The 19,380-nt window shown below is 39.4% G+C and overlaps 1 protein-coding gene across 1 annotated transcript; it reads left to right on the top strand.

The window, feature by feature from the left end:
• The first annotated feature begins 117 nt into the window (after nt 1-117).
• On the top strand, nt 118-17,721 carry LOC113076879 (NACHT, LRR and PYD domains-containing protein 3-like). Its single transcript, XM_026249490.1, has 9 exons — nt 118-266; nt 4,019-4,183; nt 7,568-9,406; nt 11,210-11,380; nt 12,726-12,896; nt 13,084-13,257; nt 17,111-17,272; nt 17,547-17,597; nt 17,712-17,721. The coding sequence occupies exons 1-9, from the start codon at nt 118-120 to the stop codon at nt 17,719-17,721; spliced, it is 2,892 nt and encodes a 963-aa protein (XP_026105275.1).
• The last annotated feature ends 1,659 nt before the right edge of the window (nt 17,722-19,380 follow it).

Here is a 19,380-nt window from a genome sequence, read left to right on the forward strand (position 1 = left end):
TTCATCCAAAGCTTTATGTGTGTGTGTGTGTGTTTCTTTTTTCATAATTCCTCTTGTATACCTAAATTTGATTAGTTTTTTATATTTTTATTGTCTGTGTATAGCTCTGCCTGTAAAATGAGTCTATATGGGAAGAGAGAGGAGGAGGAGGACGTTCAGAGACATAAAGCAGCATCTCCAGAACCCAGCTGTGTGTCTATGAAGAGTGACAGGTCTATTGTGAGCCCCCCTGAATTCAGTGATAGAGCAGTGACCTCTGACCCTGTGTGAGTATACGTTATTTAAACATATTATTGTTTTTTGTATTTGTATGTGTGTATTAATTTAATGTACCTTTTTTCTACTTAATTCTCAGTTATTGGGGTAATGCTTGTCTTTAAACACCTTTTCTGAAGTCTCTAAGTACATTTCTACATACAAATTTTCAGAACAGATAAAAAGACAGGTTTCAATCAAGTATTTATTGAAAGATTTGTTTCTGACAATTTTTTTTTTACCTATAAAGCTTATAGAAATGGTAATTATCAATCATTTAACTTTAGCACAAAAAAAATTAAAGGCTACTTTCATTTTAAAGGAATAGGGATACTACTTTTGCTTACACGTTGAGATTATACTCTGCATGTTTGTCATATCGACTGAAACCCAAAAATTCCTTCAGATTACTTCATCTTGTAAAAACACTGTCTCTTACAGAGTGAGTGAGACAAGAGGCATGCTGATCCAAATGCAAAGCTTTATATGAAGACATGGTCAGAAACAGGCAGGGTCGAACATACCAAACAGATTTAGCACAGACAAGACACAAGAGTAGTCGGGTAAACAGGCATGGGTCAATCGACGTTGAACGTAATCCAGGGGGAGAGACAAACGGATAATCCAAATGGATAGACAATAGTTCAGACAAGGGGCAAACAGAGTCCGAAACAACAAGACATAGAAATAATCCAGGACAGGTGATAACTCCAGGGCAGGCAGCAGACAGACAGGACGAGATAAATAGACTAGAATCAAGACACGTGTATAACAAGACTAGACTAGACTCAGAAAACTAGGGCAGGGAACTGGCTCCTTAAAGATTTTATCACTGACTGAGGGATAATTTTAAACAATACTAAGCCCTGAACAATGGCTAGGGCCTCATATTAGATTAGATTAGATTCAACTTTATTGTCGTTATGCAGAGTACAAGTACAGAGCTAATGAAATGCAGTTAGCATCTAACCAGAAGTGCAAGAATATAGTGTTTTATATACATAAAAGTGCAGAGCAAGTAAAGCTATGATATACAGAATGTACAGTGGAGTTGCTATATACAGTATTGATCAGAGTATATACAGAATATAAGTATGAATGCAATGTAGGGATTGTATGTACATTATGACCAGAGCAATGAAGGATTATATATACATTATGAATAGCAGGAACGTGAGAACAGTGGTAATAAGTTGGATGAGTGTGCAAAAGTATTGTTGAACAATGTATTATATGCAAAATAACAGTAGTGCAATGATATTTTTGTAGAAATGGTTTACTGTGCTTGTACAGTAACAACTTTAGACAGTTTTTAGTGTAATAGCTTTAACCATATGCAGTCTGTGCAAAATATGAATAGTGCAAATAATATATGTGAAGTACTGTGACAAGTGCAGTAAAAGAGCAGGTGCAGGTTAGATTGGTGGTGTGGCGTTCAGGAGTGTCACAGCCTCAGGAAAGAAGCTCTTCCTGAGCCTACTAGTTCGAAAGCATAGGCTTCTGTAACGCCTAACGGATGGAAGGAGGGTGAAAAGTCCATGGTTAGGGTGAGAGGCATCCTTGATGATGTTTCTTGCCCTGCCCAGGCAGCACTTCTGATAAATGTTCTCAGTGGAAGTTAACTGGGTGCCGGTGATCCGTTTGAGCAGTTTTCACCACCCGCTGGAGTGCTTTGCGGTCAGATGCAGAGCAATTGAGCAACCATACTGAGATGCAGTTTGTGAGTATGCTCTCAATGGTACAGTGGTAGAATTCAGCAAGGATCCTCGGACTGAGGCGAACTTTTTTAAGGCTCCGTAAGAAGTAGAGGCGTTGCTGTGCCTTTTTGACCAGGGTGGAGGTGTCTGGGGACCAGGTGAGGTCATCTGAGATGTGGATGCCAAGGAACTTGAAACTCGACACACACTCCACTACAGCTCCGTTGATGTAGATGGGTGTGTGTGCATGATTCCTAGTTCCTGAAGTCCACAATGATCTCCTTAGTCTGTTGTGTTTAGTGTGTTTAGTTCCAGGTTGTTGGTGGCACACCACACAGCCAGGTGCTGCACCTCATCCCTGTAGGCTGACTCATCGTCATCCTTGATCAGACCTACCACCATTGTGTCATCTGCAAATTTGATTATGATGTTGGAGCCATAAACAGGAACACAGTCATGGGTGAATAGGAAGTACAGGAGAGGGCTAAGTACGCAGCCTTGTGGCACTCCAGTGTTAAGGGTGATGATGGAGGAGGAGAGGTTATCTAACTTAACAGACTGAGGTCTGTTAGTCAGAAAATCTAGGATCCAGTTGCAGATGGGTGTGCTGATTCCAAGATGGCTGAGCTTGGAGATCAGCTTGGAGGGGATTAGCGTATTAAATGCAGAACTGAAATCTATGAACAGCAATCTCACATGTGTGTTCTGACTGTCCAGGTGGGTGAGGGCAGAGTGAAGTGCCATTGAGATGGTGTCCTCTGTTGACATATTGTTGCGATGGGTAATGGGTATAATGTAGCAGGGAGACAGGATTTTAGGTGGGATGCAACCAGTTTCTCAAAGCACTTGGCAATGATGGGGGTGAATGCAATAGGACGGAAGTCATTAGGGACCGAGGCAGTGGAGTGCTTCGGTACAGGCACGATGGTGGAGGTTTTGAAGCAGGTGGGGACAGTTGTTTGGGCCAGGGACAGATTGAAAATGTCTGTGAAGACCTCAGCCAGCTTCTCTGCACAGGCTTTAAGCACACAACCAGGTATTCCGCCAGGGCCAGCTGCTTTCTGTCCATTCACTTTACGCAGAGTGAAGTAAACATCTGATGTGGAGAGTGTGAGAGGCAGTTCATTGGGTTGATGCTCAGTTTTGAGTGAGATCTCCTTATTATTTTTATCAAAACGGGCATACAAGTGATTGAGCTCGTCTAGGAGGGAGGCAGAGCTGGAGGGAGGCACAGAGCTAGGTGGTTTGTAATCTGTGATAGATTGTATTTCTTGCCACATACGCCAGGGGTCAGAAGAATTTTTATTTAAACATATTTAAAGTATGTTAGATTACTTTCAGGTGGGTGCATAATCAGTAAAATGAAACATGGGAAATGTAGTCCAGGGTGACGTGTGACAGTCTGTGTGATGTGAGTGTTTATATAATCGGAAGGCAACCTCTGGTGAGGAGCAGATGGAAGATCATGGACAGGAATCATGACAGCCAGGGTTTACCCTTTTTTTGCCCTATTTTTTGTCTCTATGTCTCTTGGCAAGTCTTCAAATTTGTTTGCAATTTTGTAACAAAATCTAAATTTCATTTTCCACACTGGCTTAACACTCTTTATGATAATGACAATATACCATAAAATACTTAAAGTCACATAGTAATTGCTGTAAAGAGTTATTTCCCAGAGTTGAAATGAGCCCATTAAGGTTTCAGCAGCTCTATTGACTGTAAATATCAGCTGCTCATAGAATCAAGGTCGTCTTGAGGAATCAGGAAGTTTGAAGTGTCACACTCAGATTGATTCTATAATTAGTTTCTTAATCTTTTGAACTGGGCATTGAGTTGAATAGCTTTTGATGGACATTCATCCAAAGCTTGTTTTGTGTCACTGTGTGTGTGTGTGTGTGAATAGAGTTCATTTTACAATATAAATATATATATATAATATATATATAAATAATATATATATATTAATATTGTGTGGCATGATAATTGATAAAGATTTTTCTTTTTTTATAATTCCTCTTGTATGCCTAAAGTTAATTCATTTTCACATTTTTATTGTCTGTGTTTAGCTCTGTCTGTAAAATGAGTCTCTTTGGAAAGAGAGAGGAGGAGGAGGAGGACGTTCAGAGACATAAAGCAGCATCTCCAGAACCCAGCTGTGTGTCTATCAAGAGTGACAGGTCTATTGTGAGCCCCCCTGAATTCAGTGATAGAGCAGTGACCTCTGACCCTGTGTGAGTATACACGCTATTTAAACATTGTTTTTTTGTATTTGTATGCGTGTATTAAATTAATTAAATGTTTTCTGCTTAATTATCATTTGTGGGGGTAATGCTTGGGTTTAAACAACTTCTCTGAAGTCTATAAGTAAATTTCTACATAAACATTTTCAGAACAGAAAAAAAGACAGGTATCAGTCTAGTTTTTATTTAAGGATTTTTTTCTGACAAATCTTTTTTTTTTTTTTTTACTGATAAAGCTTATAGAAATGGTAGTTATCAATCATTTAACTTTAGCACAAAAAAAGAGGCTACTTTCATTAAAAAGTAATAGGAATACTACTTTAGCTTACATGTTGAGATTAAACTCTGCAAGTTTGTCATTTACATTTTATCAAAAGCGACTTACAAATGAGAACAATAGAAGCTATCAAATCAACAAGAGAACAACAACAGTATACAAGTGCCATGACAAGTCTCAGTTAGTCTAGTACAGAACGCATAGCAAGGTTTTTTTATTTTTGATACATGAAAGAAAAGAAAAGTCCTAGAATTAGTTGGTTGAGTGCTGGCGAAAAAGATGAGTCTTTAGATGTTTCTTGAAAATGATTAAAGACTCGAATTGAGATTGGGAGGTCATTACACAAGCTGGGCACAGTCCAGGAAAAGGTCCGTGAGAGTAATTTTGAACTTCTTTGGGATGGCACCACAAGACATCGTTCACTTGCAGAGCGCAAACTTCTGGAGGGCACATAAGATTGAACTAGTGAGTTTAGCTATGTTGGTGCCGTGCCAGTGGTCATCTTGTAGGCAACCATCAGTACCTTGAATTTGATGCGAGCGGCTACTGGTAGCCAGTGTAACCTGATGAGGAGAGGAGTAACATGAGCTCATTGAAGACAACACTTGCTGCTGCATTCTGCGAACTCAGTTCAGTTCAGTTCAGATCGGTTGCAAAGTCTTGATAGTACAGGCAGGAAGGCCCGCCAGGAGAGCATTACAATAGTCCAGTCTGGAGAGAACAAGAGCTTGGACAAGAAGTTGGGTGGTTTGCTCTGACAGGAAGGGTCTAATGTTCCCAATGCACGGTCGAATACCCGTCTCATTTCCTCAGAGAGGGTGTGGAACAAGGCACAACACGGATGTTGATCCCACACCGCTGTCCCCCATAGGGCGGCCTTGCCCGACAGTAACGTGAGGGTGAATGCCACCTTTGATTCCTCGGTGGCGAAGGTGCGGGGCTGTAGAGCGAAAGGCCGGAAGTGGTCCCAGGGGGGCTCCCGGGGGACGGATTGGTGCAGGCGGTGCGATGGGTGTAGTGGGAGATGTGAGGCGATGGATCTGCTGGGTGAGCTCAGACACCTGTGCCACCAGTGCTTGGACAGCGCGTCCGGTGTTCGAGATGCTCTCCTGCTGCTGATCCATTTGTTTGACGCTGTGGTGCATGAAGTCCGTGAGGGTGTTGGTGCTCACTGGTTCCATGACTGGTGAGTTCATTCTGTGACGGTGGGATGAACAAATGTGAGTTAACAGTTTAATGAAATTAAACAAACAAACAAACATGAGGGAACAATGAGGCTGGGAAGACGATAATCCTAGGTGGTGGTGAGGAGGTGAGGAATCCAGATGATGGCAGTGAGAAGGCAGCAGGAGAGGATAGGACAGGAACTGTGGGGAATAGAGCCGAAGGTAAGTGTTTGTAGTTGAGTGGTAGTGCGTACAGTGGATGAGGTTCTGGGAAAACACAGACATCCAACGCAGACAACACTGAAGCCGACAAACAGGGTAAATTACATTAAACAACGATCTCACAAACACAAGACGTGAGACAAGCCAATATATAGGGGATGAGTAATGAGTGACAGCTGTTGCTGATGACAATTAGCGGAGACGCCCACAAACTAATCAGTGCAGATCCGAAACACACAGTCTTCACCGCAAAGTGCAAACACCCAGAGATACAGGTTTACAGCCCACAATGTACAAAGTACTTTTTTGTAATAATGGTGTACCTATACAATATCTTCATGTAGGTATAATAGAACAGTGTGCAAAGTTTGGGGATTAAAGGAGTAACAGCCTGTTGCAATCGCTTAAGTATTAGACCGCTTGAAACATGGACAACCAAAGTAAACTGGTTACACTTTTGCTGTATCAAGGCAACAAGGTAATTCTCTATTCATGCTCTGAGATCAAAGTGATTATTTGTATCATGTTATCTTATTTACTTCCTGGAAATAGCAAAAAAGATGTAAGCCTTTATCCACTGTGTTGCATCGTGAGGGACTGCAATGCCATTTATTGCCATTGACTTGCTGGTGATGTGACTTGCAACTGATACTGTCTATAGATTTTCATCAGGTACATAACTTAAACTGACATTTCTAAATACAATCATAGCAGATATTAAATTTATGCACTTAGCAGATGCTTTTATCCAAAGTGACTTACAGTCCATTCAAGCTAATATTTTTTAACTAACATGTGTTCCCTGGGAATCGCACAACCTCAAACTCACGCTACTTACACAATGCTCTGCCACTTGAGCCACTGAACACTATTATTGACACATATCAATATCAATAATTTCTATCATGTATCAGGGTAATTAGGAGTTTATTGAGGGAAAACTCTTAGTTAATTGTGAATGTGTTCCCTCCTCTAAAGTGTTACCAACAGCACAATGTAAATTGCATGCTGTAGTCTAAATAATTTTGTCAATAACAGAACAGCAAAATTAGAAGGAAAACTTAACCATTATGCATTTAGCAGATGCTTTATTATTTTTACCAGTATGTGTGTTCCTTGGGAATTGAACCCATGACCTTTTGCACTGCTCTTCCACTGAGCAACAGGCACTAAAATCATCACTATATTTTAAAAAGTAAATTTCCTGCCCATATTATTATGATTACTAACAGTATAAAAGCCTACTAGCTACTTCAGTGTACAGCCTGCATGAGGCTTGATGGAAAAGTCCACATAGAAATTAAAATTCTCAATTTACTCAACCTTAACTCATTGCATACCTATGTGCATTTTTATATATATATGCAGAATTGTACCCAGAATGTTCAAAGCAATAAAGAAAAGAGCAGAAGAAAGGAAGCTTTAGATGCCTCTAAGGACTCAAGTCTAGCTGAAGTCCTTTAACCTTTGTCCAGGAAGGCAGAGAGAAAAAGAGCTAGAATTAAAATGGAAGAATATCAATTATACTCCAAAAAGTAGTTTTCTGCCTGCCTGAACTGCCACTATTCTATGAATATGGTGTAATTTCATATTAGAGTTGAATAGTTTAGTGTGCAGGAACATTTAAATGATTTTCTCCATTTTAATACGTTTACAGTTTTTCTGTTCATCTCTCTGTTTCTACAGAGTGAAGAGAGATGATGTGAACAGATCAGCGACGTCCCATCTGACCTGCACTGACTATGACCATCAGACCCTCATCAGACAGAGAGTCAAAGACCAGCACAAAACCAGCATGAAGAACAAGTATGAGAGATTATTTGAAGGAAGCAAACTAGAAGAGAACCATACCCTCCTGAACAGGATCTACACACAACTCTACATCATAGAAGGAGAGAGTGAAGGAGTGAATGAAGAACATGAGGTTTTACAGATGGAGAAAACACCTAGAACACAAGACACTCCAATCTACTGCAATGACATCTTTAAACGCTTACATGAACCAGTATGTGAGGAGAAAGATGAAATCAAGACTGCTCTTACTAAAGGCATTGCTGGAATTGGAAAAACCGTCTCTGTGCAGAAGTTCGTTCTGGACTGGACAGAGGGAAAAGCCAATCAGGATGTAGATTTCATGTTTGTGCTTCCATTTCGAGAGCTGAACTTGATTAAAGATCATCAGTACAGTCTTCACAGACTTCTGCTGGACTTTCATCCTGAACTTCAAGATCTGGACTCAAAGATTTATGAGGAGTGTAAAGTTGTGTTCATCTTTGATGGTCTGGATGAAAGCAGAATTAAACTGATATTTGCAGACAGACAGAAAGTTTGTGATGTGAATGAGTCTTCATCAGTGGGTGTGTTGATGTCAAACCTCATCAGAGGAGAGCTGCTTCCCTCTGCTCTCATCTGGATCACATCCAGACCAGCAGCAGCCAATCAGATCCCCTCCGAATACATCAACCGTGTGACAGAAATTCAGGGATTCAATGAGTCTCAGAAGGAGGAATATTTCAGGAAGAGAATCAGTGATGAGCATCAAGCCAGCAGAATCATCTCACACATCAGAAGATCAAGAAGCCTCCACATCATGTGTCACATCCCCGTCTTCTGCTGCATCTCAGCTACTGTGCTTCAGAAGCTCCTGGAACAAGATGACAGTGCAGAAATCCCTCAAACTCTGACTGAAATGTACATCCACTTACTGCTGACTCAGATCAACATAAAGAGTCAGAAGTATGATCAGAGAGATCCAGAGAAACTCCTGAAGTCTAACAGAGAAGTGATTGTGAAACTTGCTGAACTAGCTTACAAACAGCTGATGGAGGGCAATGTGATGTTCTATGAGGAGGACCTGATTGAGAGCGGGATAGATGTCACTGCTGCCTCAGTGTATTCTGGGATTTGCACTGAGATCTTTAAGGAGGAATCTATGATTCATCAGAGGAAAGTCTACTGCTTCATTCATCTGAGCTTTCAAGAGTTTCTAGCTGCTTTCTTTGTGTTTTATTTCCATGTAATCAAGAATGAGGAAACACAGAATTCATTTCTAGAGTATTCATGGCACAGTCAGAAAGGCTCTGTGCATGACTTACTAACATCAGAAGTTGATAAGTACCTGAAGAGTAAAAATGGACACCTGGATCTTTTCCTACGGTTTCTGCTGGGCGTCTCACTGGAGTCCAATCAGAGACTCATAAAGGATCTATTGACACACACAGTGAACAGCTCAGAGACCATCAACAAAATCACACAGTACATTAAGGAGTCAATCAAGGGTGACGAAGGTCTCTCAGCTGACAGATGCATCAATCTGTTCCTCTGTCTGCTTGAAATGAAGGATCAGACTCTGTACAGAGAGATTCAAGAGTTTGTGAAATCAGAGAATCACTCATTGAGGAAACTATCTCCATCTCACTGCTCAACAATCGCCTACATGCTTCAGATATCAGAGGAGGTGTTGGATGAGTTTGATATTAAGAAGTTCAGCACATCAGATGAGTGTAGAAGGAGACTTATACCAGCTGTGGTGAACTGCAGAAAAGCTCTGTGAGTATTAATTTATGTGATGAATCTGTATAACTTTTTATTTTTTAAACAAGATGTCTAACTTTTCACACTCAGAAGGAGGCGATGAGCCTCATTTTTTTATGTTTAGTCACAATATTTTCAAATCACTTTTATTTATACTTAATCCATAACTCAGTTTAGATTTACTAGGAGAATAGAGATTCATATAGAGGATAGAATACAGGTCATTGTCAGAAATATTGCTACTTTTGGAAAATATGATCAAGAAGTCTGTACTGTTTATGGCTCAGGGTGTGTGTGTTGGCAAATGTCACAACTTCACTTTTCAATCTATAATAATTTTAGAATTGTTATTTGAGGTTAAAGGCAGCATCTGTGATCAGGCACCTCTTGTGTTAATGGCTTTGTTCCTGTACACCATATAAAGATTTTATAAAAAATATAATTATAATAAGCATTGATTCTTATGATGTCATTATTTTTACATCTTGTTATGTCAATGTATTTTATTTTTAAAAAAAGACCATTATTAACTGTTCTTGTATTCCATTTGAATGAATATTTTTTTGGATACGAGTCCTTGGAACTAGAACCAAGATACTGCTTTGCTGACATTTGTAACAGATATGAACTCTTTTGTTGTGTTTTCACTTTGTTTTGTCATCTGGGATCATATTCACAACAAATTTTATCTCACCACTAAGAGTTCTCCTAAATAGTAGTCAAAGTTTTTAGCAAAGAGTTTTCTCTTAAAACCTATTTACCAAGCTGCTGAGACAAACTTTTTCTAAGGAATAAAGAGAAGTGTTAAGCTAAGAGTAAGGGTGGGGTTGACCTCATTGCTATGGATGATGTCAGCATGCTTACTAACTATGCCCACAGTATTATAGAGATTTAAAAATTAAAATATTTTAGAGTAAAGATAAGGGTTTAAGAATAAAAATGTTACATTCCGAGACTCTCCCATGTCATATTCACGAGTTCACTGATCTATATAAATATACATTTCGATGGTTTAAGTGAACTTTAAGTGAACTCATTATATCAACTCTTTATCTTCATTACAACATGCCCAATCTTCACTGGGAAGTGTTTGTCGTCTCCTTTTTGCTGCCGTCTTGTTACTCCTAACTACATTGGTTGGGAGACCTCTCCAACTCTCTTAATTAATTTAGGAGCTGAGACCTAGTCCAAACACTAAACTTTTACCCTGAGCGATTTTATACATACGGCCCTTTGTCTTTTCAGTTCGTCTGTGTCCTCATTTTGAGTATTAATTCATCACTGCTCATTAGTTATTCCCACCACCTGTTTGTCATCAGCTGCCTTCCTTATTTAAGCTCACTCCGTGGTTCTAGTCTTTGTACTGTTGCACGTTTGAATTGGTGTGTTTCAACTCCTTGTCAATGTGGATTGTGTTCTTCCCTGGATAATATTAAACTACTTGCTGAATTGATTGTTGAATTGTTGAGTCTTTGTGTGCCTTTCTTGATACTACCATGACAAGAATGAATTGAAATTAAAACTATTAGTTTTAATCCCTGCGTTTGCAATGAACTGTTTGTCATAATCACTCACAATAATTTTCAGAGTGCAAGAGATTAGAGAGGGAAGCAGCCATGGTTCATTTAATAGTTTTTAGGTTAAATAAACAAATATATACTGTTAAATTGTTAGTTCACTTAAAAATAAAGTCCTTACTTTCACATACTTATTTTCTCATCTTCCAAAATGAAGGTTTTTATTAATTTTTTATTCTCTCTTCTTTTTGGGCAATCACCATCTCCTCAATATTAAACCATATTTTATCCTGTGTTATAGACTCGCTGGCTGTAATCTCACTGATTGGTGCTGTGAAAGTTTGTCTTTATCTCTACGATCATCAGACTCACTGAGAGAGCTGGACCTGAGTAACAATAACCTGCAGGATTCAAGAGTGAAGCTTCTCTCTGATGGACTGAAGAGTTCAGACTGTCAACTCAACATACTGAGGTAAAACAGATAAATGGTCACTTGATAATTAAATTAATAATTGTCATCTGCTCTGGTTCTGATCCAGTGTGTCTGAAGACTTTGGATTTGGATTTCCTCCATTCTGTTATTATAAAGAAATTTTGTTAATATAAAGAATCCAGATTCTTATTACAACCGCTATCTGGAATACTTTATTCTGGTATATTGCAACATCCAGCGGCCTGAAAAAATCTTGAACTGATATCAGACTTATCATCCATGGAATCATTCTCTCTTGATTCATTCAAGAGGCAGGCAAATAGTGCCATCATGCTGCTTCAGTTATGGATTGTATTGAAAATTAAATCAATGGAAATCAGTACTAATAGACCAATTCTGTGTTTGCAAACAATGATGAAGCTCAAACTCTGGTTGGCAGTTTACACATAACACTATATATAAACTGATTTGTGTTTGTACTGTATGTGTGCTGAGTTTTGAAACATGCTGTATGTATCATTTTTGTAATAAAAACAGCATCTTAATTATATAGCCACAGTGAATAACTGAACAAAGCAAATTAAAATATATGTCTGGACTTCATGATGTCCAGACATATCATCATGTGACCCTGGATCACAAAACCAGTCAATTTGAATACTGAGAAAATCGGCGTTAAAGATGTCCAAATGAAATTCTTAGCAATGCATATTACTAATCTAATAATTTACTAATAATATGTACGATTTATGTAGACCCCAGTGACATGTAGGTTTAGGGGTGGGATTAGGTTTAGGTCCCTTGTACAAATTCATACGAATTGTACAACTCGTTAAATACACATGAATTAGCAAAAATCATCTGAATTTGTATGAGTGAAGTTTTATGAATTCATATGAATTAGCCACCTCGTAAAATATGTACGAATTTCCATGAGATCGGCTGAATGTACCTGTGCTACTTGAGACTCTTTTTTTTTTTTTTTTGTAAACCATTTTCAGAATGAGCACTTCGAAATTTGTAACACATATTCTAAGGTGTTTCTTCTGTCCGTCGCACTGACCTGATGTTCACTCCTATTGAAAATAAACATAACTTGCTTACACTTTCAATACGTTCCAAACTTAAAATAACAATTTGCATGCTTAGGATATTTACTTTGTAAGAATGCACTGGGAGCCTTCAAATATGAAAATTATAATTTTTATAGATAATTTTTACTCATTTAATTCACAGTGTGCTTTGGTATTGGAGGTGAGTTAATATTCATTGTTCACATCCTAATGAAAAATATTTGTCAGGTGATCAATATGCAAGACTCAGAAAACAAAATTTGAACCCACCATTTTCTTTTTGTTGAAAAACATTTTATCCTGTGTTGTAGACTTGCTGGCTGTAATCTCACTGGTCAGTGCTGTGAAAGTTTGTGTTCATCTCTACAATCATCAAACTCACTGAGAGAGCTGGACCTGAGTTATAATAGCCTGCAGGATTCAGGAGTGAAGCTTCTGTCTGATGGACTGAAGAGTTCACAATGTCAACTTAACATACTGAGGTTTGTGATTTTCAGTTTAATGTAACTCAGTCTTGGCAAAATAAATTTGACCTATCAGTATCTGATACCACAGTGTGTTAAACAGTACTTGGCAGCTGCTCTCAACTAACTAGTGACAGTAGAAAAACAGTCAGGAATTGCATGTTTTGGAAAGACACATGACAATATTTTACTTGCTTGTGTTTAGAGTGACAGATTGCAATCTAAGTGATCAGTGCTGTGAAAATTTTTCTTCATCTCTACAATCATCAAACTCCTCACTAAAAGAGATGGACTTGAGTAACAATGACCTGCAAGATTCAGGAGTGAAGCTACTCTCGGATGGCCTAAAGAGTTCACACTGTAAACTCAAAGTACTGAGGTAATATCCCTTTTTTAATTATTAATGTGATGTGACTAGTGGACTTGAACAGAAACTGTTACTGATATCAATTCCTCATTAGTCTCAGTCACAGACCTCATGTCCAGGGACCGTTGGTTAAACATCTGATGCATATGGGACACAGAAGTGGAAACACTTCAGGAGTGTCAAAGTCGTTATAATATAAAGACGAATTATACAGGATTTCCGGGAGACATTTGTGTCGAGTTCTTTAACTTTCTGCCTGGAATTAAAGATGACGTGCCACCAAACACCCTCACAAAAGAAAAAAAGCCGTACTGTTTACAACTGTGACGAAGAGTCCTAATTAGGATCAACTAAACACTGGGTTTTCAAAATATTTGAAATTTAAATTTAAAGATTGCGGCATATAATCTTAAAAATACATCCAAGAGTTTAACACACCGGTCTGTTATTGTGGCGACATTTGAATATTTAATTTAATTGATCATCAAGTCCACTCATTCCTGTTTTTGTTGTCAATCTAGCAACTTGCGTGTATGTCAAGTCTGGGGGGGGGGGGGTGAAAAAAACCCTCTCCAACATTTTGAATTTGTACTGCAATTATTTATTCATTTTCAGAATGAGCACTTTGAAATTTGTAACACATATTCTAAGGTGTTTCTTCTGTCCGTCGTGCTGACCTGATGTTCACTCCTATTGAATATAAACATAACTTGCTTACACTTTCAATAAGTTCCAAACTTAAAAGATGTAGAACTAATCAATTATCTTTCCGGCTCAAGACTGCATTGACTGACACAAGTGAATTACGACTGGCAGAACATAACCTATGGAATATTGTGCATTCGCGACTGAATGAATCACCCCCACAAATCTTTCAAGAACGACACATCACTATTAGCCCCTGGAATGTAAATTTTACCAGGAGAATTACCAGGAAAACCGATTACTTGAGTTTTGTCAAATCTGGCAACCCTGGCTGGGGGAAGAACTGCACACGCAGCTGGTCCCAGAGGGCGTGCTGTCATGGAATGTTAAAATTTGATTGGCTGATGATTCTGTTACAAATCTGATTCAACGTCTTTGAACAAAAGGGAAGCATCTGTAGTGCTGGCCCTGTTATTACAGTCTACTGTAATGACTGTCTACTGACTTTTTTATGTAGGCTATTCCAGTTTAACCAACTAATCATAGGTCATTTTGTGTACATTACACAAATAAAAATTATACCTAAATAATAATTATTAATAATAAAAATTATAATTATAATTATGTGCTCATGTACTGCATTTTAATGCAGCCAAAATACTTAATAAAATGTTTTTTTTCTATTATATGTTAATGTTTCTGTTGTCCGACAATGGAATTAATATTATAATGACTGAAACGCTGTCCATTAAGACTAAATAACCAGCTCTTAAAGATGTTAATCTCTGCACTAAAATCCTATTCACAACATTGTTTAATGAGATCACATACACATAAGATTAAGACAATGGTTGTACTGTGATTTTGGCTATACTTGTATGTAAAATAGAGTCGGAAGAAACAGAATATCTTTTTTTAACTGAAAGTGCTGCTCCTCTCTGCTCGTTGAATAGAGCAGATGCAGAGAGAGAGAGGCGTGTGCGCGCGCTGGGAGAAAGAGAGAGAGAGAGAGAGAGAGAGAGACAGATCGTGCGGCAGTACCGGAGAGTCTCATAGACTAAATAAGGTCTGTCAAGAAAAGTCGCTAGATTTGTCGATAGTCCCTTTTTTGGAAAAAAGTCGCTAAATCTAACGACAAAGTTGCTAAGTTGGCAACACTGGTTCCTGTCGCTCAAGTGGTAGAGCATTGTATTAGCAAGCACAGGGTTGGGGGTTCAAATCCCAAGGAACACATGTTAGGAGAAATTGTTAGCCTGAATGCAAATGTAAGTCTCTTTGGATAAAAGCGTCTGCTAAATGAAATCCATAAACATGCTTGCAAACAGAATCGCAAAGTAGATTTTAAACAAATCAACTAGTGAATTACCCATTGCTTTAAAACAGGTATCTTTTGGACATTATCCAAGTTAAATGCATAAGCACACAAACACATTTAGTAACATTAAATCTTACTGAAAATGGCCGATTAAGCAGTTCATATTCTGAAACTTATTTCTAGGTTGTGTTCTGTGTGCATTTAATTACATTTGGATGTAAATGGTCTTTTTTTCTGACATAAATGTAAAACACTGTGCTGCTGAGGGAGCATCTAATGGATCACCTTTACGATGCTGTCGGGGTCTGGAGTCTACCTTCATCTCTCTTTATTTTGGTTAGGTACAGATCCCTCTGCAGTTGTTGTATGTTGTTTAGTATGTTGTACACACTAAATATCCATTTATGTCGTGCAACAGCATGCAACAGGCAAGCATAAGCTTTATCCGCCAAAATGCAGATTCGTCACGCGCCAACATCTTACGCAAGTAAGATTGGGAAAACCTGTTAGTAAGTTTGATTTTATTTATTAATTTACTTACAATAAATAACAGTAAAATATATTAAATTAACTACATTATGTGCATACACACTTTTGAGCTGAAAATATTATTAATAAAAAAATATATATTTAGTCAAATCTTTCAGTTGTTGGGGGGGACAAGGCCTCAATCTCTGCCTATGTTTCTACTATGTTAAAATAGCAGGACATTTTGCTAATTACCTTTTGCAAATAGTGGAAATTAAAAGCACATCAATATATACATATTCCGTATTTTACATATCAGTATATGTAATACATTATAAACGAGTATGCAATAACTGTTGAGTGTAAATTTTAATTAAAATTATTAAAGGCATGCCATCATATTGGGAAAAAAGCCCTCCCTACACCTACCCTAACCCTACCTGATACTTTATTTTCAACTTTTTGATGATTTTCTTCAATTTATATATATATATTTTTTATATATAAACAAATTATTTTCTGATGCAGATTCCAACCCAGGTTGATAGCGTCAAAATGAATAGAATGTCAAAGTCTTTACCACCACTGGATTTGACTGTTAGCAATAGTTTTTTTTTAATATTGACTAGCACAATCATAATCCACCAACAATACTACTTGAACTTGTTTAGTGTAAAATAGACACCTTTTTTTTTCAACAATTAAACAAATGCCCACAGAAAAAAAAAAAACGGGGTGCTGCAGCACTCACAGCACCTACGCTTCCCACGACTATGTATAAGATACTGTGCAAATAGAATTTCCAGTGTAAACTTTTATACAGAATACCACTGTAGTACTTCTTATTTCCTATCTTATTTATTTATTTATTATTTAAATAAATGAAGTTTGATGTAACCCTTGATAATTATATCACAAAGTAAAGTAAGTGCATGGAAGTAATGATACAATTATTATTGTTTACTCATTATTAATGTAATTATATTGCTCTTTACTGTTTGTAGAAGATATTCCCCTGCACACCTTACTTAAGATACCTGTCAAGTGTCTACTAGAGATGCATACAAATTTCTCCACTTCTCTATTACTCAATCATGTCTACTGGCATTGTTTGCAGAGTCGGATGACATCTCGTTCTTTTTAAACAATATCACTTAGGACTAAGTTAGTGTTCCACTAACCTGCAGCACAGCAGTAACCTGACAGACTTCAAACAATTCCTTTAAATATGCTTTAATTACTGCCAGATGGACCTCATACCAATCACAGAGAATCCGTACCTCAAAAGGAATGCAATAGTTTATTTAGCATATAGGTGCATTGCAAAGATGACAACCCCCCTTCTGTTACACTTCCATAATACAAATTATGTTGCTAGATCCCCCCCCCCAAGGCAATAAAAGAGATGCGATGTTAAGTGTGTGTGTGTGTTTGTAGATTATCTGGCTGTATGGTGACAGAGGAAGGCTGTTGTTTTCTGGCTTCAGCTCTGAGTTTAAACCCCTCACACCTGAGAGAGCTGGATCTGAGCTACAATCACCCAGGACAATCATTAATCAAGCTGCTCTCTGATCCAAACTACAGACTGGACAAACTCAAGTATGTTCAACACTAACAATGTATGTTATAAGATTGTATTGCAAAAAATGTAACAAACTAGCTGATCTTCTGAAGGTGACAGAGTAAAATTATGGTGTTTGATGCATCTCTTTGTCAACAATAAACCAATAAAATAGATTGTGAGAAAATAAGAGCATGAACAACAGTGTTTCTGAACAACCATATAGTCTTTAATTTGGCAACTACAATTTTTTTTTCTTCCTTACATAATTTGAGTGTGATCTTTTGTTTGTGGCATCTTTTGTTTTTATAGTCTGGATCATGGAGGAGAGATCAGGATTAAACCAGGACTAAAGAAATGTAGGTCTCTATATCTCACTCTCACTCTTACTCACAATCTCACTCACACTCAAACACACACACAGCTCAGTCATTGTTTTTATGTTAGGTATGTTATAATTTCTCTTCTTGTGTTCAGATTCATGTGATCTCACACTGGATTTCACTAGTTCACGCTTACATATAATTAGCTGAGGTATGGTATGCGTATTTGGCGTGCTGTCCGGGGAAGGGCTCCGAGCTCGGGAATTGCCCGAAGCTAGAGTACCCCCCCTTCCCCGTATATTGTAAAGTGAACTTGAAGTGAGGAGATGGGGTGGAGGAGGGATGCTGATAAACCGTCAATGGATAGAGGTAAGTCAGCGATATTTATACTGTGGGATTGATTACTTGATTGTGGTCCACCTGTGATGATTAGGCTAAGTATCTGACGCGCTCCTCCCGAATCTTCATAGATAATTACATTTCACTAGTTCACGCTTACATATAATTAGCTGAGGTATGGTATGCGTATTTGGCGTGCTGTCCGGGGAAGGGCTCCGAGCTCGGGAATTGCCCGAAGCTAGAGTACCCCCCAAAAAGGCAAATGTACAGGAGGACAGCCGCCAGTTTAAAGAATGCCCCCCAAAAAGCAGAGTACTGGCGGGGGCTGATTTGGTTTCTGAGAAGTTATCTCGTTGGCAGGCTGGAAGGGCCTACGTACTCCGGAGGGAGCGACTTGGGCGTTGAGAGAGTAGGCCCTACCAGCTGCAGCTAGTGAACTACGTGGTAGTTGGCGCCCGGTCGGTAGGGCTCGGGCCGATGCTCAACTGGAGTTTTTTGGCGTTGGATCGGTGAGCCCTGCCGGCCGATGAGGAGGAGCAACGTGGTTGTGGTGCCCGACCGGGAGGACCCGAGTTGCCTCGACCGGAATAGGTCACGGTGTCGGCGTACGGGCCCTACTGGCTGATAGCCCCTGCTATTCAGTGGGTGAAGGGCCTAACGCTGACCGAGAGGGCCCATGAAGCCTCCGACAGGAGATTGAGACTCAGGATGACGGACGTCTGGGTCCTCTCGGTTAGGCAGATAAAAAGCTTTTGGGCCAGCCGACAAGGAGGACTCTGGCAACATCCGAAGGGAGATCCCGACTCACGGCATCGGCTGGATGAGATTCACTTGCGGCTGGCAAGCATAGGCCCGTCCGGGAGACTCTCGCCAGACGTCTGAAGGGAGCGCACGCGACAGACGGGTAAGCCTCGGCGGACGGGGAGGGTTGGAAAGGAAAACCCGACTGGGAGGACTCTCGCAGCATCCGATGGGGCCTCAAACTCAGAACATCGAACGGGTAAGCCTCGCCAGACGGGGTTAAAAGATGTGAGAGTAGCTGGGGGTAGCTTTTTTTTTTTTTTTTTTTTTTTTTTTTTTTGCAGGATTTGGCGAGAGGACGAGACTCGTGGCGTCGGACGGTTAAGCCTCGCCTACCGTCAAATGGAAAGGTAAGTTGTGTGGCCGAGAGACTGTTGCCGACGTTCGAAGGGAGCACACACATCGAACGGGTAAGCCTCGCCGACCGTAGGGTGGAAACGTAAAGCAAGTCTGACCAGGAGGCTCTCGCCAGCGTCCGAAGGGAGCACACGCATCGAACGGGTAAGCCTCGCTGACCATAGAAAAGGAAAAGGTAAGGTTGTCTAACCGGGAGGCTCTCGCCGGCGTCCGAAGGGAGCACGCGCATCGAACGGGTAAGCCTCTCCGGATGGCGGACAGAAAAGGTAACGATAGGTGGCCAGGAGGCTCTTGCCAGCGTCCGGCGGGGACAAACTGGGTGAGCC

The sequence above is a fragment of the Carassius auratus genome, unplaced genomic scaffold (genome assembly GCF_003368295.1).
Source record: "Carassius auratus strain Wakin unplaced genomic scaffold, ASM336829v1 scaf_tig00021339, whole genome shotgun sequence".
Lineage (NCBI taxonomy): Eukaryota > Metazoa > Chordata > Actinopteri > Cypriniformes > Cyprinidae > Carassius > Carassius auratus.